Raw genomic sequence first — 20,794 nt, 5'->3', positions numbered from 1 at the left:
CTGACTCAACCTGCAAATTAGCTTTTAATTTGCAACGTTGTATTCCATTCTCAGAGGAACATTTGCTCACTCCTGGTTTATGGTGTCCAGATTATCTTTCTCTTCATGATGAACAGTTCAGCGATGCTTAGTCAGGTTTATTGAGAGACACCAACTTACTGTATATATAGTTGCTTGGAATTGGGTTGCTGTGAACCACTTCCTTTGCCATCCTCTTCTAAACACATTTTTTGTTGGAATTAAGGCATTAATTGCTCAATATTTTTTTGTATTTTACAACAATTAATTTAATGTCGTATTTTCATAGCTTTTAATTTAAATAATTGACTTAACGTAATCTCAGTTTGTTTTATCTAACATTTCCTCTTTTTTTTATTTTCATATTCTTAGGCTCGGGGATTGGAAATCGTATGCCTACCCCAATAAAATCTTGTTCGGTGGCTTCATCGCCCAGCAATGTCATTCTATGTCCTAAAGGGATAATACCACAAAGAGGAAGGCCTCGTTCAATCCCTGTTGTAAAACCAGCCCGCGTTGCTTTGAAGCAAACCTTTACTCCTCAATCTATTTCTGCAGTGGTGTCAGAGTTACCTGTGAAAACTACTTCACAGGCTAAGTTTGTAGCTGTTAATGGTGTTGGTCAAACTATCAGTGCAAGGCACCTTGTTCCCCTTCAGCCAGTGGGATTTGCTCTACTGCAGCTGCCTCAAGGAATGTCAAATGCTTTCATAACTGCTGGACAGTCATTGAAACTCGCAAATCAGTCATCTGGTTCACAGTCATTTGAAAAAGCAGGCTCTGAGAAGACTGCCAACCAGAATAACAAATCAGAAGAGAAGTTGATTGAACCTGAGCTGGAGGAGATTCATGTTGCCGACTCTGAGCTTATTGAGACAACGGTGTCTCAGGGTGTACCAATTGTGGACCATGTAAATGCTGATCCATTGCCAGAAGTTAAACAGGCGACTGATGCATTTCCTTCTACGCCTTCAGTCCTTGAGGCGGACGATGAGTTGGAAGATGATTCTATGGACCATCAAAATGCATTTGAACACCCTACTCCAGCAGAATTGGTTGACCATTCATACACTAGTGAAAAACAGATTGTAGAAGATGAAAATGAAAATTCTGCACTGGAGAATTCCACAAGAACTGGAAAAGGAAGTGGTGTTGATAAAGATTCTTCCAGATTTAACCATGAAGTGGTTTATAAAGAACCAGGGGAAATTCCTGGTATGGATGAAAACAATTGGTTGCAAGATGAACAGATGGAAGTGGAGATGGAAGATAGCAAATGTTGGTTTGAAGCAAGTACATTTAATGTTCCACTTAAAAGGGAAGATGATATACTAAAAAATCCAGACAATGAGGAACTAGACTTTCATCAAAGATTACTGCGATATGAAAACTTTCTGGACTCAGATAAAGATACTGACTCTCAGAGTGATCTGGAGGATGGTGACAGTCAAAGTGATGCAGAGAAAATTGACATTGAGAGAATGGTGAGTAGTTTCACTTGTCGGCATTTTAATGATCAGCTTGTTTGACAGTGTAGGATAGGTTGTCAAGTCAAGTCAAGTTTATTTGTCACATACACATATGAGATGTGCAGTGAAATGAAAGTGGCAATGCTCGCGGACTTTTGTGCAAAAGACAAACAACAAAACAACCAAACAAATTATAAACACAATCATAACACACATATTCTTTTACATAATAAATAATGGAAGGAAAAACGTTCAGTAGAGTTAGTCCCCGGTGAGATAGGCGTTTACAGTCCGAATTGCCTCTGGGAAGAAACTCCTTCTCAAACTCTCCGTTCTCACCGCATGGCAACAGAGGCGTTTGCCTGACCGTAGCAGCTGGAACAGTCCGTTGAAGGGGTGGAAGGAGTCTCCCATGATTATATTTGCTCTGGAGTTGCACCTCCTGTTGTATAGTTCCTGCAGGGGGGCGAGTGAAGTTCCCATAGTGCGTTCAGCCGAACGCACTACTCTCTGCAGTGTAGTTTGAATAGTAATGTCATTTTACCAAATAATATACGGATTACCTTATTAGCTGCATCCTCGTTAATTTTATTTCTTTTTCATGGCAAAGTGTGGATCCATTTGATTTAGAAATATTTGGTCCAGAACTGTCAGGGTGGCAAAAGGATAAGGAAAACGTGGTATATAACTCCATCTTATCAACTAATCCCAGTTAATATGTGTGATTAACGCAAAAGTGTATCTGCTAATACAGGGGTGGGGAACCTTTTCATGTTGGAATGCCGCATTAAGTTAGCTGTAATCTAATAAGGCCGCATCCAAGAAACCTCACTTAGATATACTTCAAAATTTACATTATTTTGTAAAAATCTTAACTATTATGTACTAACTTTAAGAAAATGAAAATAAATTGTTAATTCTAAAGTTAATTAAGCTTTTAATGACTTTGTTGTGACTGCTTTTTGTGGGAAAACATTTGAATATTTGGTTGCAACATGGAGGTAAGCCCTATCAGCTGATCTTCTAGATGGGTATTTGTCATTTGTGACCTTAGGGCGTCTTGATTTAGGTTAGGTAGATCAATGTAGAATCGTAGCAATAAGTGGTTGAAAAGCAAGAAAGCATTTTCCGTGCATGTCAAAGTTAACGTACAATCTAGAATCACATTAGAACTAAATCATGAGCATAGCAGGTGTTAAAATAGCCCTCATGACTTACTAAAGTTTTAATTGTGGCCATCAGTCGGGGAGGATTACTTTTACTTTTACTCTTTGGTATTTTAAATATGTTCATTTTAATTTTAAAATAAAAATAATAAAAGACGAACAAAAACATATTAATAAAAATAAAAAGATTTGTTCTACAAAATTTGGATTCATTCAAAAGGCCGCACTTAATGGCCTAGAAGGCCGTATGTGGCCTTAAGGCTGCAGGTTCCCCACCCCTGTGCTAATAGAAATAACCATTTGTACTCTGCCTGCAGCTTCATGTTTTGAACCTGCGTATTCCAGGTTCTTCTGATTGGAAGCAATCTTTTTAATAAGGCTTCCACCTGATTCTAAACCCCAGCATATTTAAGATAGACACAAAATGCTGGAGTAACTCAGTGAGTCAGGCAGCATCTCTGGAGAAAAAGAATAGGTGATGTTTCAGGTCAAGACTCTTCTTCAGACTTGTTGTCAGGAAAAAGGGAAACAAGAGATAACGTGTTCAGCAATCTTCCCTGTCCCTATACCTCCTCACTCGACTCTGTCCAGGGACCCCGACAGTCCTTTCAGGTTAGGCAGAGGTTTACTTGCACCTCCTCCAACCTCATCTGCTGTATCCGTTGTTCCACATGTGGCCTCTAATACATCGGTGAGAGCTAACGTAGACTGTGCTAAACACCTCCGTTCAGTCATCCTACGTGATCTTTCAGTTGCTGGACACTTTAACTCCCTTTCCCATTCCTATACTGACCTTTCTTTCCTGGGCTTCCTCCATTGTCACAGTAAGGCCAAATGAAAATTGGAGGAACAGCACCTCATATTTTTGCTTGCGCAGTTGACAACCCAGCAGTATGAATATTGATCTCTCTAACTTCAAGTAATCCTTGCATTCCTTCTCTCTGTCCCTCTCCCACCCTAGTCGTTGTTCTTTTGAGTTTCATTGTCTATAACTCGCTATCACCTAGCTTACAGCCAACAATGGATCGTTGTGGGCTCCACTGTTCCTTGATCATCATTACTTTTTTGCATAGGAGGTGGAAAAGCTTTTAACATGTTGGCCCTACTTGTTACCAGCACCAATGTCCCCCTTCCCTCTTTCACACTGTACCTCTTGGCATTTGTTTCTATTGTAGAATACCCAAGTAATTCTCTCAAAATTTCCCTCTTCCCTATCGATTCCCCCTCATCCATTGCAGTCATTAACTTTATTGCAGCTGTCCCTGCCTTTAAGGACTAATCCCTTTCTGAAATGAGTGTGCAGTAAATTAGCAGATGATTTGTGAACTGCATTCTTTCTAGATGAAAATCGCCTACGCCACATCAAGTAATTTTTGGACCAATTTCTCCAACTCTTGCAGGGAAGTACAAAATACAAAAATGATTCAGCTTGTCAGAACAGGTTAAAAATCCAATTTCAAGTCAGTCTATTTTAGTGACAAATGGAAGATGACATTTCATGGATTTCAAGTTTATTCTCAATTTCTATAAAGCGTGTATGGAGCTGAGGCTGTTCTTCAAAATATGGTGTTTTGGATAGTCAGTATCGTGCTTTACTAACCTTAATGTTTTCACAGTTCGAATCAACCTCCAGTGAAGAGGCAGTGGACATCGAGACTGTGGAGGAACTCTCTGAGAAAATCAACATTGCTCGTCTTATTGCTTCTGCCTCTCGTCTTACAAGCAAATCAAAGTATTGTGAATTATTTATAAATTTGAAATATAATCTGGTTAACATAATGTGTGTATTTACAGATTTCATCTGTTAAATCTGTATATGGGCGTATTGATGTAAATGTTCATATTGAGACACTGTTCCCATTGGTAGATGGTATAATCACCATAGTACAAATTCAACATGTTGTCAAAAGTTGCAATGGGTGATGTGAGGAAAACCGAGCAGCTGCCTGGATAGCTCTACTGCAGCAGGGCAGGTGCCTCTTTCTGAACTGCAACAGTTCTATGACTGTATAGTACATTTACAACCTTAGTAGCAGTGTTGGTAGTGTTGGAAAGAGTGCAGATAAGATTTACAAGGATGTTGTCAGGAATTGAGGGGCTGAGCTAGAGAGGCTGAGCAGGCTCAAACTTTATTCCTTAGATGGACAGGATGTTGAGGGGTGATCTTATAGAGATGCATAAGGGGAATAGAAAGGAAAAAACGCGAGCCATATGTTTTTTAGGTGAGAGGGGCAGGGCTGAGCTAGAAAAAATTACTTTTTATGATAAAAGTATCAATTCATGCAGAGTAATGTGTTTTCATGAAGTGTATAATGCGTATTTTTATTAAATCTGGGAAACATTGTTAGATGTGTTTTTGCTAACGACGTTCCCGGTAGGAGGGAGGGGAGGCTGGGCAGGCTCAAACTTTATTCCTTAGATGGACAGGATGTTGAGGGGTGATCTTATAGAGATGCATAAGGGGAATAGAAAGGAAAAACGCGAGCCCATATGTTTTTAGGTGAGAGGGGCAAGATTTAATATGAACCTGAGGGGCAACATTTTCCAGGGCTTGAACAGCCCTTGAAAGTCCTGGAATTTGAAACTGTTTTACAAGTCCTTGAAAGTCCTTGGATTTATTGTAGCTTGAAAAATTACTTTTTATGATAAAAGTATCAATTCATGCAGAGTAATGTGTTTTCATGAAGTGTATAATGCGTATTTTTGGGGGGGGGGGGGGAAGAGTTCCTTTCACAGCGTGTGGGGTGTCTGGCCTGGGTCAGCACAGCCTGGGCTGCACAAATTGACTGGGCCGCCAGGGGTAAAGTTGTGGGGCGGGCAGGAGCATTGAGAAGAAGGGAGTTGGGGATAATGCCAGCAACCCACTCACTCATGGCTGCCGCGGCACTCTGGGCGCAGAGCCACCGCATTGTGGCTGCGGAGGGAAGTAGCTCGGGTGGCTGCGAGCGGATGCTGGGACCGGACAGCGGAACCAGCCTCTTCCTCAGCGCTTTCTGCCGGCCAGTCTGCCACGATGCCCTTCGGCACAGGCTACAGGGCTACTGTAATTCCCAAGTTATTCCCTTAATAAACTTTACTTTTCACCGTTAACTGCGCTCCCACTAGCCGACCCATGCGCAGTTGTGAGAGGGTTGCCAGGCCCACTATCCAAGCGTAGGCAGTTGGGGGTTGCCAGGCCCACCGCCATTTTAAGATCGTCAGTTGCACCTGCGCAGTTGGGGGTTGGTTGCCTGGCCGGGATCGCCATTTCCACTGAACATCACCTGGTGTGTAGGTGAGTTGTAGAATATTGCATTGAGGAGAGGGACCCAACGGGTCTGCGCTTGGTCTAGTTGTACATAAAACTCTGTGAAGCCCCATTGGTAGTAGCCTTCCATTGCCAAAAATAACCATCAGATACTATCTATCTTCTACATCTTCATCTGATCAGGTTTTGAATTCAGTCTGGCACACTCCATTAGATCCTGTAAACTTATACTTTTTTGGCTTGCCAGTCATGTGGGGCTTCATCAAAAGCCTTGTAATAATCTACAGTGGCTGGCACGGTATAGGGACCTCTGTTACATTGCTTGTTGGAGCAGTGATTAAGCTGCTAATATCATAGTATTGATTGAAACATAGATAAAAACATAGAAAATAGGTCCAGGAGGAGGCCATTCGGCCTTTCAAGCCAGCACCACCATTCATTGTGATCATAGCTGATCGTTCCCTATCAATAAACCGTGCCTGCCTTCACCCCATATCCCTTGACTCCACTAGCCCCTAGAGCTCTATCTAACTCTCTCTTAAATCCATCCAGTGGCTTGTCCTCCACTGCCCACTGTGGCAGGGAATTCCATAAATTCACAACTCTCTGGGTGAAGAATGGAGGATTGAGGCATTTTCTACATCTTGAAGGCATTTCTGAGGATGAACCTGCTCCATCGTTCCTCTGCTCACCTGGATAAGCTGGGAAGCACTGTGAGAGTCATGTTTTTTTTGCTTCTCCAGTGCTTTTAACATCATCCACCCTGCACTGCAAGGGAGCAAACTGACAAAGATGCGGGTGGATGCTCCCATTTGTGTCCTGGATCACCAACTACCTGACTGGATGACCACAGTATGTCATACTACAGAATTGTGTCTCGTACATGGTAGTGAACAACATGGGATTGTCCTCTCTCCCTTCCTGTTCACCATCTACACCTTGGACTTCAGATACAACTCTGACTTCTGCCACCTGCGGAAGCTTTTGGATGACTGCAATTGTGGGCTGCATCGGTGAGAGGAGGAAAGCTGAATACTGAGGTGTAGTCAACGACTTTGTCGAGTGATGTGAGCTGAATCACCTGCAGCTCAACACCGACAAGACTAAACACATGATGGTGGACACTAGGAGGATAGGAGTACCCCTATCCCCTGTCTCCATCAAGGGTGTGTATGTGCAGTTTACCAAGGAGTACAAGTACCTTGGAGTGTACCTGGACAGAAAACTTGACTGGTTCAGGAATGCTGAAGCACTGTATAAGAAGGGACAGAGCCGTCTACTTTCTGAGGAGGCTCCGCTCTTTCAACACCTGCAGTAAGATGTTGCAGATGTTCTATCAATTGGTGGTGGCCAGTGCCATCTTCTACGCTGTCGTGGCAGGGTGAAGGCCGCGGACACCAACAGAATTAACAAGCTCATTAGGAAGACTGGCTCCGTCCTGGGAGTGGAGTTGGATTCATTGAAGGTGATCTTGGAGGGGAGGATGCTGTATAGCATCTTGGACAAACTGTGTAGCATCTTGGACAATGCAGCTCACCCCCTCCACGTCACACTGATGAGCATCTTCAGCACAGACTGGTTCCGCCAAGATGCGGCAATAGGACATCCTTTTTCCCTGTGGCTATCAAACTGTACAACTCCTCCCTCTTATGTTGAGGGGTAGACTGACTCCCCCTCCCCACCCCAATCTTTGCACATACCCAATCCTGGACTTTCCACTCGTCACTTTAATTTCATGTTTCATGTACCTTGTTATGACTGTTGGCAGATCAATTTCCCTCTTGGGATAAATAAAGTTTTATCGTATCGTTAGTCCTTGCAAATCCTGAAGTTGTTCGGACTGAATTCCTCCTTGAGCTAAGTTATGATGAACTACTGTGTTCAACCTTCAGTCAACAGCTTAATAACTTAAGGAATCAAAATCTCAAAGCCTCTACATTTGTTGTTTGTTTATTTTTCTTATTCATATTATTGATTAGATAAAAATGGGTGAGTTTGGACATTGTTCTATTATTGGTCAAATCCTAAATCCTACAACTAGGCTTAATTGGTATTAGATACTTGCACATTAATGTAAATGTGGAGTTTGTGTTTATATGAACATTGGTTTACAGTGGTTTGTTCTGTATAAACCACATTTAGGGATATTTCTTGCATCATGGCTTTAAATTCTTTAAAGGAGATGTTTACCAGTATTTAGCTTTGCTATTCTTCTGTTTTGAAGTAGATGGGATCAGTGTTGATCTTCCAAAAGTCTATTAATGAACTATCTCGAGAATCTAACAAACTAACTAACTAACTCGGCATGTGTGTTAAAGTTTTGTGTTCAGATTTGTTTCCTTGTTACATCTGTTGGTAAATACATAAACCTTTTTCCTTCCAGGTGCCATTTCCACAACCCATACGTTACAAATAAATCGGATGATGAGGAGGAGGAGGAGGGCGACATCAAATCCAAGCCAGTAAGTTCCTGTTTGGAGGAGGGCTTTGAATCAACTGTTGATAGGGTACCCTCGGAGGGAGATAATACCTGTGGATGGAAAGCATTAGTGCCATTAATGTTATTTTATATCCTATCATTTGTACTGCTGAAAGAAGTAGGAAAATATGCAACTGTAAGAGTTAGTCCTGCTGTAACTCATAGCAGACTTAACTTTTGTCACTGTTTTGCAATATAAGAAAATAGCAGGTGTAGGCCAGTCCCACCATTTAGCATGATTGTGGCTGATCTGCCCAAAGCCTCAACTCCTGTGGCAGTTTCCTATTGTTAACTCTCTTATCTTTCAAAAACATTTTCTGATTGCTCTTTACAATTGCTGGGGTAGAGAATTCCAGAGATTTGCCATCCTCTGAGAGGTGAACTACCCATCTCAGTTATAAACATACTTGTTCGTGTATTTCTGTGTCATTGTTCAAGATTCTTCTTTGAGTGAAAACCTCTCAATATTCTGTCATGGAGACATAAAAGACTGCAGACGCTGGAATCTGGGGCAAAAAAATAAATGCTAGAAGATCTTAGTGGGTCAAGTAGAATCTGTAGAAATGTGATATGACATTCTGGTCAGGACCCTGCGGCAAGGTCCCGACTTAAAACATCGACCATCGCTTTTACTCCAAGATGTGTTTGTTCCAACAGATTTTATCACCATGTCATACTTTCAGGATCTTGCATATTTTAATCAGATCACTCCTAAATACTTTATTTCCAGTTTAGTTAGCAATTCATGATAATAAAACACACTCATCCCTGGAATTGAGTCTTGTGAATACAAGAAACATTTCACATTCCTTGCTTTGTCTGATCCTTTGACTGATGACAACTGCAAGAAATTCTGTACTGTAAAATCTTGATTATTTCTTGCTGCATTAGAAACACATTGCTGATCTCGATAAGGAAGCACAAGCTCAGCTGGATGCTTTGGTAGTGTATCGGACCGCCCACACAGTAAATGAGCGGCGGAGACGTTCTGAGTTGCGAGACCTCTTCGAAAAGTTGAAGAGAACTTTGGCCATTCGCGGGGAGGAGAAAGCTTCAAAATACTTTATCCTGAAGCAGGTTTGTAAAGATATTTAAAATGTCTGAATGCCTGTATTGTTCAGAATATTTTGTGACTGTTAGTTCTCTGCTGTTGTAGGCATTTGCAGAAATCCAGAATCTGCAGGATTATTCTGATTGTTTATCAGCTGGGAAAAGTATCCAGACTCGCAGAAGGGATTTTCTTATTCGAAAAGTCTCTCAATTGACAGGTAAGGATCGACTCCAGTGATTATTGAAAGATCCCTACTAATGCCTCCACAATCTCAACAACTACCTTTTTCAAAGGGTGTTGTCCATCTGGTCCCAGTGCCTTATCCTCATTCAGACCTTTCAACTTCCCAAGCATCTTCGCCTCAGTAATGGTGACTGCCCCATGACTCTCTTGCATTTCTAGCACATTGCTGGTGTCTTTCACTGCGAAGACTTGCAAAAAACGATTCAGTTCATCGGTCTTTTCTTTGTTAGTTTGCTAGAATTGAGATCATTTGTACAGTTGTGGTGAGTGAACAGTATTTGTGAAGACAAAGGTTGTCCTTAAAGATCAAAATAATGTTTTGGTACCATGCAACAGCAAACCTTTATTGGAAGTTGGAAAAAAAAATCTCTGCAATGAGGTGCAGGAACTCATAGCCCACTGTACCCTGACAACTCTTTGGGACTTTTAGGATGTCCACAGTGAAGAATGTTCTGGGAAGAATTAGTTTGGTAATCTTGAAGTGGGTACAGCAAAAATCTTTCCAGATTATAATCATATAACAATTACAGCACGGAAACAAGCCATCTCGGCCCTTCTAGTCCGTGCCGAACACGTATTCTCCCCTAGTCCCGTCTACCTGCACTCAGACCATAACCCTCCATTCCTTTCTCGTCCATATAACTATCCAATTTATTTTTAAATGATAAAATCGAACCTGCCTCCACCACCTTCACTGGAAGCTCATTCCACACAGCTACCACTCTCTGAGTAAAGAAGTTCCCCCTCATGTTACCCCTAAACCTCTGTCCCTTAATTCTCAAGTCATGTCCTCTTGTTTGAATCTTCCCTACTCTCAGTGGGAAAAGCTTTTCCACGTCAACTCTGTCTGTCCCTCTCATCATTTTAAAAACCTCTATCAAGTTCCCCCTTAACCTTCTGCGCTCCAAAGAATAAAGACGTACTGGAGCTGAAAGGGTTAAATGATGATACCTGGATATTTAACCTTTTGTTCCCTAAAGTATTAAGGATTAAGAGATGATCTAATTGTGGGATGTTTTAATGTGATTAAAAGAATTGTTAGGATTGAAAGAAAATATTTCACCTGTGGAGTATTGAGAACAAGGGGACAAAAACAGAAAATTATGAGAGCACTTAGTGGGTCAAGCAGCATCAGTGAGGAGAGATACAAAGTTGACATTTTAGTTCAAGAACTTTGATCAGAACTGGAAATGTGAGAAAAGAAAAGTTTTTAAAGTTACAGCGAGGATAAAGGTAGGAGAGAACAGATGAAATGTTTGTGATATTGAGCAGAATAAAATTGCCTAGGTCATAATTATACCGACAGAGATGGAAGATTAAAAAAATCCGTGAAGGGAGAGGAAAAATGGGGAGGGAAGGGGGACAGATGAAATTATTGCATTCAGCATTATGTCTTGAGGGCTGCATTTGCCCACATGGAAGATAAGGCGATGTTCCTTGAAGTTGTATAGATTATGACTGGAGCCATGCAGGAAGCCAAAGTCAGGTCAGAATAGGGCTGAGAACAGTGAATTACTGTGACAGGTGATTGGAAACTGCATACGTGTGCAACATAGTGGTCACCAAATTTGCATTTGCTTAGTCCTTTGTAGAGAAGTCAATGTTGTGGGCAACGAATGCAATACACAACTTTGCAAAACTGTGCAAGTGAGTTACTGATTCTCCTGGAGAGATTATTTGAGTCCCAGGGTGGGAAGAGGCAAGAGGGCACATGTTTCAGGGTCAGTGCAATAAGAAAGGATATTGTTGATGGTGATGGAAAATCGGGCCAAGGAAGGGCAGAGCAGCAAGTCCCTTTGAAGTGCTAATAGGGGAGAGGTAAATGTCAATTGTTCCAACCCATTGAAGATGTTGGAAATTACCCATTGAATTTGGAGGCTGCTGAGGTACATGGCGAAGACAGAGCAAATCCTATGCTTATTATGGCTTTGAAGAATGGCTAACAACAGATATGAGGGAGACGAGTTGAGAGCCCTGTCAATGTGGTGAGGGTGAAAGGAGGACATCTTTAAGGCACTGGTGTAGAAAATGGCATCATAGCAAATAAAATTGATCTAGGGTAACTGGATACTGGGCACAAAGAATACTGGTAACTAAATTATCTCCTGAGATGGTGTAAGAGATGTTACGAAATGGAAAGAAAGAGTCAGAAACAGCCTGTGTTAAGTGAAAGGAGGATGGAAATTAGTAGTAAAGATAAGAAAACTTGGGAATTCTTTAGAGTGCGGAGAGCAGCACTAATACAGCCATCAACGCAGCACTAATACAGTCTACAGTCAAGACAACGCAACAGAATAAGAATAGGTGGAGGGGACTGAATAAGTGAAAGAAAGACAGATCGACGTATCCGACAGAGAACACATACTGCTCAGATACCTTGCACAACATGGAAGGATATCTTACCTCACTTCTTTCAGTTGCAAGGAGTGAAACTATAGTTTTTGGATTATGTAATAAGGTTAATAATTCAATTGAGGCCTAACTTGTTGACATGAGATGTAGAATTAAGAAGAGAATGCTCAGAATGTTAAGAAGATGTTTACGTCAGCTTACCTAAGATTTAATCATTGCTGTATTTATTTTATAATATGTTTTGTTTGTAGGAAAGACTGAGGAAGTTATTTTGAAGAAACTGGAATATATCTGTGCAAAGCAGAGAGCACTAGATGTTGAGAAGAGAACATCCATGCAGGAAGGAGATGATGCAAGTGAACAGCATTCTGTCAGTTGGAATACAGCATCTATATCATCAATGGACTCTCTCCAGAAGGTGGCCATGGATTTGCAAATCCAGAAACCACCCAATGTCATGATGCTATGTAGTGGACAGGACTTAATGTCTGAGGCTAGTCGAGCAAGACCTCTTATTCTCACCAGGAAACATTCATCAACTCCCCGTACGTAATTATGCCTTCTATAGGTATTATAATGTTTTTGTATAATTGCACATTGTGGAAGCCACGTGGTGTAACACTGTTATCTGTAGTTGATAGACAATATTAAGTAATTTCTAAATACAGTGGTTGGGTATATCTTGTTCCGTTCCCTTTTTTTTAATTTGCAGTCTACATCTGTCCTCTCCATCGCTGAGTAACAGAGTTGGGTGGAGCCCTCCAGCGTTAAAGGTATCTTGAAGATCATTGGGTCCCCTATCTACTGAAGACTTTTCATCTGCATAATCTGCTGGCAAAAATATTTTCCATATTCAGTTTTGTTGATACACAATGAAATATTATACAAATAATGGAAGAGAATATTTTTTTTGTTTCATTTCTGTTGCTACCTTCTACAAAGATTACTCTGCCAAATGAAATAACTTTTGAGGCCGAGCAACTTGGAAGAAACAGGCACGCCTTGAATGGGGATACAGTGCCCTTCATAATGTTTGGGACAAAGACACATCATTTATTTATTTGCCTCTGTACTCCACAATTTGAGATTTATAATAGAAAAATATCACGTGTGGTTAAAGTGCACATTGTCAGATTTTATTAAAGGGTGTTTTCATACATTTTGGTTTCACCATCTAGAAATTACAGCTGTGTTTATACATAGGACACATGGCTTCACAGGTCTTAAAATCTGACAATGTGCACTTTAACCACATGTGATTATTTTCGATTACATATCTCAAATTGTGGAGTACAGAGGCAAATAAATAAATGATTGGTCTTTGTCCCAAACATTATTTAGGGCACTGTATGTACATGGTTTTAAGAATTTAGTGGTGTATTGATAATGTTAATATTGTGTTACGGAAGAACAAGGCAATTTTGCAATTGGTTTGTTTGGTTTAGAGATACAGTACGGAAACAGGCTCTTTGGCCCATCGAGCCCGCACTGACCAGCGATCCCCGCACATTAACACTATCCTACCCACACTGGGAACAATTTGCACTTATACCAAGTCAATTTACCTACAAACCTGTACGTCTTTGGAGTGTGGGATGAAACCGAGGATCTCGGGGAACTCCGTACAGCCAGCAACCGTAGTCGGGATTGAACACAGGGCTCAATCGCTGCAAGCGCTGTAAGGCAGCAACTCTACCGCTGCGCCATTGTGCCGCCCTTGATTCATGATTCTATGGCTGTCCAAGTGAGGAAATGAGCTCAGCCATTGTAATTGGTTGGACGATTTTAAAGCTGCCATGAGAGTTGACGAGTTTAGAGCTATAAATTGCGAGTTGGTGTTTCAGTGATGTTTAGAAAATTAGTGTTTAGAAAAGCCTTCCATAGGTATGGGACCCAATGATCAAGATACCTATAAAGTCTGGTTGAAACAGACGCACACTTAACTGCAATGTTTCTGCCTCTCTCGTCTGACTCGTGCTGAATTGGCATTCGATGCTGTGGGTAAGATCAAGGTGATCAAGGAGTTTTAACTTTCTCTCCAGAAAGACGTCATCACTGGATGATATGTGGGAGAGAACAGTGAGTGATGACAGGGCACAGAGAAGATGAAGAAATTTGAACTATTAGGTGCATGATTAGAAATTAAATGGCGTCATTGGGATGTTAATTTTTTGACAGAGTCTTCAACCTCCTCCATCCCGCTGACAACTGGAAGTCTGCTGATGACACCACAGGGTCAGGTTCTGACTTTAAAGGGTCCTCTTATTTCCGGCCAAACTCCATTCTTTACTGCTGAGGGACACCTAAGTGAAAACCAGTCCAAGGGAGATGGTGTTAGTGGAACAAGTATTGCAGGTATGCTATTGAGTTTAGGCTGGAACTTCCACATTTGTGAAAGCCCGCCTTCCCGTTCCTACTTTCTACTCCCCTCTCTTTACCTCTCCTCTCTCTCCTCCCCCCCCCTCCTTCCTCCTTGACCCTCCCCCCCCCCCCCCCCCCACAATGTTTTGCTGTGTTTCTCCCTTTGTCTAACTCTCACTATCCCTTTCTCTCTCTAGGCATTGCCTCAGTTACTATACAACTGCAAGGGTTGCCAGTGCCACTTCAGGTAAATAACTTTACTATTGCGGGATCACTCAGTTCTACACTGACAACGTCTACACAGTTCACCACTAGACCTGGTATGGAGGCCTCAAGCTTTGGTTTGGCTGATGCGTGTCAAGACAACGATGCCAGATTGAACGTGGCCGCAGTTTCAGTTGGTAAGCACTACATCAGTATTTCCTTTTCTGATTTCCATAGTATGTTTTAAAATACCGAGAGCTCAAGTTTTCAGTATATGCCCATTGTCCCAATACATTAGTGTGAGGGAGATTTCAAATGGATGAGAGAATTGTGATCTTATAAAAAATAATAGACGCATTCAGACTTCCGTCTCCAGGATGTATATTGGTTAACGCCCTTCAGTCGCAATCTGACAAGAGTGCCCTTTCTGGCTGACAACAGATAAAGACGGACAATTAGTACCCCCTCCCCACCCAATCTTTCACCTTTGACACCATTGCAGTTGTTAGTCAACACAAGATAATTCAGTCAAGAGGAATAGGAGCAGAATTAGACCATTCGGCCCATCAAGTCTACTCCACCATTCAACCATGGCTGATCTCCCTGCAACCCTCATTCTCTGCCTTCTCCCCATAACCTCTGATACATGAAGAAGCTTTGAGGGTCTGGGGATTCATCCTAATTCAACTTCAATCATTCTAAGTTAGTATCGAATTATCTTGGTACTTTGGTTGATGAGGAATGGTTAAAGCTATATTTGATAATTGTTGCCTCTACTCTTTCTGAGCACTTTGACGAATGTCCCTTTTGGAATTGCTTTACCCAGAGCTTTATAGTTTCGAGATTTAAAAAAGGACACGCGTCAGATCCCAGTGCAAAGGCAGCTTTATTCACACACGCACGCACACACGCACCCACACACACACGCACCCACACAGTTAATCATGCAACACTTTCGGCTCTATCTATCCGAGTCCCAAATTACCATGTCACCTTTGGTATTTGTCACTGGTATCTTCACTGGGCTCCCAGAGTGTGGGGTTCTCCACTCTTCATGAAGGTTGGTCTCCATCTCAGGTGGTGCTGTTGCTGTTCACACCTTTGATTGGAGCTCACAAAGTAAGCTTTTGCTGGTTGTGATCCTCGCTGGCTGCTCTTAAGGTTCTTCCTGCTGATTATGCTGCTGATTGGTTATGCCCCTGCTGTGGCCTTCCAGAAACCTCTCTGCTTGATCAGTTGAATATCCCTCCCACTCAGCCACTGTAAGTCACCTCAATGGATCAAAGCCCTTGAGGGAGGCTTTGAATGCACCCCTCCAAATAAAGGAGAGGCAAGAAACCAAGACTACAATGAGTCTGCTTCCCTATTCTTTCTCTTTCCCTGAACCGATATTTATGTTGAATATTCAATCACTCATCAGTAACACCGGTTCTTGTCTTAGTATCACTAACTTGTGAGCTCCGACTGAAACTCTGGCGGCCTAGCTGGTTTAAGATCAACTTGACCATCCTTCTCATTGGTCCCAGATTTCTGTTTTACAGTGTGCTTGGCCACACAAATGTGCTGATAGTCCCATAACAACATTTGAGATAAGATTAACTGATGTTATGTGAGTCATGTTTGTTATTATGAGGATTTCCATGTTATTACAATTAATTTACAGTACAGGAAATGTGTTTCTTGATGTGTAGGAAGGAACTGCAGATGCTGTGTTAAACAGAAGATAGACACAAATGTTGGAGTAACTCAGCAGGACAGGCAGCATCTCTGGAGAGAAGGAAAGGGTGACGTTTCTTTCTCTCCAGTCCTGAGTTACTCCAGCATTTTGTGTCTTATGATGTTTCTTGATATTCCTCACATGTTACTTTTTCATACCTGATTATTGAGCTCTGGATGATGGCCTGGCAGTTCATGGGAATGCACATCCGAAGGCACTCACCCAAGCTAAGGTTGCACACCTCACAGTAACCATTTAAGGAGCAACTTTGGTTGAGGGAATTTGGTGTTTGCACATTTCATTACTGGAAACATGATAGACAAAAATAACTTGTTAATAAACTTGTTGTAGATTGAAACTACAAAAAAAGGTATCAATAGTAGATTACTAATCTTGCAATTACATTTTTATTTGTTTTGTGTGTCACCCTAGATGATGAAGTGTCTTCATTCATGATGCCGAGAATAGTGAATGTAACGTCATTGGCAACTGGCGAATCCCCATTGCTAAATCTAGAAGAAGCAAATTATTCTTGTGCACTGGTTCCACAACCACTTGATTTCAGCATGAAAGGGAGGAAGCATACATCACAAGAACAGCTCAGTCCTATGACCAGCAAGAAACCAAGTTTGCCCATTATAAAGAGCAACTCGCAGTCATCTGGGCAGTTTACTGCACCTGATGAAAGTGAGGCCATGTCATTTCTTGTTTCATCAGAGGCCACAGAATCCGAATGTGCCCAGCAACAAACCCAACAGACTGCATCTTCTCGTTCAATGAATGCTGACAATAACGCTGAGTTGCCCAAAGCGCTGGATCTGTCTGGTTTGCCTGATGGAACCGCAGTGTCTTGTGCAAGGCATTCTTGGAATCAAGATTTGGTCCCAGGAGAGTCGACATCTGTGACTGAGATAATACTTGGAGATAAATTGGAACTGCAGGTTATGAATGGCCGATTGCAGGCATGCAGTATGGACAAAGCTGGTGGGCAGAGTGACAGAGATGCAGAACTATCAGCATCTCAGCTCCTCGAACCATTGTTGAAAGCAAATGGCTCAGCAACTGGTGACATGGTGGACACTGAGGGTTATGAGCCATTCACTTCACTTTTAAACGAGCTTGCGTTTTTAAATCAGCATTTCTCCGATGAAGAAAGTCCAGATACATCAATGTCAGACCACCACACATTGGGCTTTATTGGCAGTGGAAACCAAGGGGACAGCATGGATGAATTGTTGATCCATGGACCAGTAAGACTGATAGACATCGATGCTGTTGACAGTACGACAGTACTGAAGCAAGTGGAAGGGAGGGAGAGTGGTGGCTCCACCAGTCCCCTGGTGTTGCAGCTGGAAGGAGAAGACTTGAATGTTGAACAATTGCTTGGCGATGAGATGCCTGTGAATTCTCAGAGTGAGTTAGATAATTGCACACTGGACTTTGAGGGCAACTCTACGAGTGGTTCAAACAGTTCAGTAAACGTTTCTCCTCCCCCACTCATCCATATGAAGACAACTTCCTCTTCAACAAATACAGAGATCCCAAGTTCTTTGGATCTGCTCTGGAGACCCATGCCTAAGCTGGCACCACTTGGTTTAGCTAAGGGGTCTGGGAAAGGTGAATCATCAGACCAGACTGAGTCAGAATCTGAGAATTCTCCAGAAAGTAGCAAGCCTATGCCTGCTTTGGCTCGAATCTCCTCCCCACAACAAACCAGCACGGAGAGTCCAGAAGTTGCTTTGGAAGAACACTAGTAGAAATTCAAAATTACTTATTTTTTGCTTCTTGCCAGCTCATAGTAATTTTACGAAAAGCAAAAGTATGTTCGATCTCTCCAATGGGGAGTTTAAATATGAAATTGAGGTTTGGAGATATGTGGTGATCATGTAATGAATGTTATTAAATTACCAAGTGCAGGTTTGGATAATGGATCTGATGTAGTTTCTGGTATTGTCCATCATGAAGTTGTGCTGATCATGGCTGAATGCTGCGGTGCTATCATTTGCAGGGAGTACAGCTAAAGCTAGGTATTCCTAGTTCTATCTTGCTACAATTTAATTAATTTGGAAGATTTTTGTGTAGTTTTTAACTCATTTTAAGCATGGAGATTCCAAGCTTAACTTTCGGGGAACCTTTTGTATGTAGCTTGTATAATGAAATTTGAGCTTTGCTTGCTAGAGCAATCATTGAACTGTAGCATAAGATAACTTTCAGTGTTTTGATAATCTAAAGTTCTGAAAAGATGTTGGTGCATTTGAAATGCACAAACTACCTTTTGAATACCAGAACAAATGTGATTTAAATTGTGTATTATTGTGTTAAAACTAATGAAAATGAATTATGTTGTGCGACAGAAGTTAAGCCGACAAATCTAATGTCTGGTGTGTATTAGAAGATATGTAAATACTGTATTTCACAATATGGTTTTTAAAATGTGTAGCAGAGACTTTTCTTAATTTTTTTGTGTTTTCTTTTGTCGAGATAGCACTATTTTTTTAGGTAATTCATACTGCTAACAGACCTGATTAGAACCTCCTGTGGTAAGAGGGCTCATGTGACCTTGCAATAAAACAACTAAAATCGATATAGTTTATATTGCAGACATTTTACATATTATTGTACCTTACTGGTACTGCAGTGAAAGGAATCATTTGACTCGTTATTGTTCAATTGCCTCTTTATAATGACAAATCAGTGCTATTGATCACCCCAACATTGTCTGGAAGTCCCATAAAGATGTTTACTTTGAGGTTTGCAGAATGATGATGGAAGATTTTAGCAGCTGATGGCATTGATGGGATGCCACAGTACGTGGCACTCTTCCTGTGCGGGGGAGTATTGCTACAATGTGAGGCTGCAGAATGAGAGTGCTGCCTTGGCATTGGAGAGGACTGGGCAGCCAGATGAAGAACAGTAACTGCAAAGTTTGTGCGGCACAGTGGTGCACCGGGAGAGTTGCTGTCTTGCAGTGTCAGAGACCTGGGTTCAATCCCAACTATGGGTGCTGTTTGGATGAAGTCTGTTCGTTCTCCCCATGACCGTGTGGGTTTTCTCAGAGATCTTCGGGTTCCTCCCACACTCCAAAGACGTACAGGTTTGTAGGTTAATTGGCTTGGTATAAGTGTAAATTGTCCCTAGTGTGTGTAGGATAACGTTAATGTGCAAGGATCGCTGGTTGGTGCAGACTCGGTGGGCCGAAGGGCCTATTTCCACGCTGTATCTCTAAACTAAACTAAAAGTGGTATGTTCATTATGTACTAGGGCAATAGGGTCCTTGATTGTCAGGTATGTCTCCTATAAGGAGTTCACTACATGAATGCCTGCACATTGCAGACTGCAGTACTGGGAGATACTGTGCCTGTTCCCATGGGCTGCAGGTAAACTAATTAAATCTACTGTCCTCCATTACGAAGCTTGAGCGACATTCTTGCATAATAGTGATCAATAACAAAATATACACAGACCAGCAACTGGAATGATCCCAAAGCTAGGAAACTGAGAGGGGCTTCATCATCCATAGCTAAAGCAATTCATCGTCTGTACAAAGCAGCATCTGACATTGCAGAATGTCACAGATCTTGTTGAGGGCAAACAAAGTAGTTTGTTCTATGTGTCAATCTTGGATCAGTGAAATTAGTAATCATGCCAGAAACAAATTTGGCCAGCCTTGTGATAGGGAAGGTGTTCGAACAAACAAAAAAAAGCACTGAAAAGTCAAGTTGAAGTTGTCAATAGGAAACTGCTCACACCCACAAACAACTGTATCATTGCTTTCCCCAGGGAATTTTGAGACCAAAGTTTTCACTGTTACTGTTGCATTTTATTCCAAATAACTGCTACAGTAAATGCAAATCATTATTCACTTTTATCCGTCTTGACCTGTATAAAGAAAAAATTGTCTCTCCATACCATCACTCAGCATTTCCCATGCCCATTACTGCCCCAAACCTAGTTATGATTCAATCGACAATCCCATTCAGATGAAGACTCGTGAAAGTCTTGTACAGCAGATTCTCATCTATGCTGAATGAGAGGCCATTATTTACGAGTGCTTCTTTATCAACCATGATAAAGCCGATCAGCCATGATCACAATGCTGGCTCGAAGGGCCGAATGGCCTCCTCCAGCACCTATTTTCTATGTTTATCTCTCAAGAATAAGAGAAATATTTCAAGTTCAAGTGAGTTTATTGTCATGTGTCCCTGATAGGATAATGAAATTCGTGCTTTGCTTAGCACATAGAACATAGTAGGCATTTACTACAAAACAGATCAGTGTGTCCATATACCACAATATAAATATATACACACATAAACAGATAAAGTCCAAATAGCAGATAATGGGCCACCAATAATCAGAATTTTGTCCGAGCCAGGTTTAATAGCCTGATGGCTGTGGGGAAGTAGCTATTCCTAAACCTGGTTGTTGCAGTCTTCAGGCTCCTGTACCTTCTACCTGAAGGTAGCAGGGAGATTAGTGTGTGGCCA

At 41.6% G+C, this 20,794-nt stretch overlaps 1 protein-coding gene across 7 annotated transcripts in view; it reads left to right on the top strand.

The window, feature by feature from the left end:
* mgaa (MAX dimerization protein MGA a) overlaps positions 1–18,891 on the top strand; it is a 114,756-nt gene extending 95,865 nt beyond the window's left edge. For 6 of the 7 annotated variants that reach the window (XM_055640990.1, XM_055640991.1, XM_055640989.1 and 3 more), the window contains exons 17-25: positions 391–1,502; positions 4,270–4,385; positions 8,284–8,362; positions 9,271–9,456; positions 9,536–9,647; positions 12,277–12,570; positions 14,204–14,380; positions 14,584–14,787; positions 16,740–18,891. In XM_055640990.1, coding sequence (XP_055496965.1) covers positions 391–1,502; positions 4,270–4,385; positions 8,284–8,362; positions 9,271–9,456; positions 9,536–9,647; positions 12,277–12,570; positions 14,204–14,380; positions 14,584–14,787; positions 16,740–18,061 — 3,602 coding nt within the window. In that variant the 3' untranslated portion in view covers positions 18,062–18,891. The remainder of the gene's footprint in view (positions 1–390; positions 1,503–4,269; positions 4,386–8,283; positions 8,363–9,270; positions 9,457–9,535; positions 9,648–12,276; positions 12,571–14,203; positions 14,381–14,583; positions 14,788–16,739) is intronic. The other variant, XM_055640992.1, reaches the window with a different exon arrangement.
* Positions 18,892–20,794: the final 1,903 nt, after the last annotated feature.

This window comes from Leucoraja erinacea, chromosome 9, assembly GCF_028641065.1.
Source record: "Leucoraja erinacea ecotype New England chromosome 9, Leri_hhj_1, whole genome shotgun sequence".
NCBI classification, from domain to species: domain Eukaryota; kingdom Metazoa; phylum Chordata; class Chondrichthyes; order Rajiformes; family Rajidae; genus Leucoraja; species Leucoraja erinaceus.
Note: the sequence above shows the minus strand (reverse complement) of the source record. Positions and strands in the feature narration are given on the sequence as shown.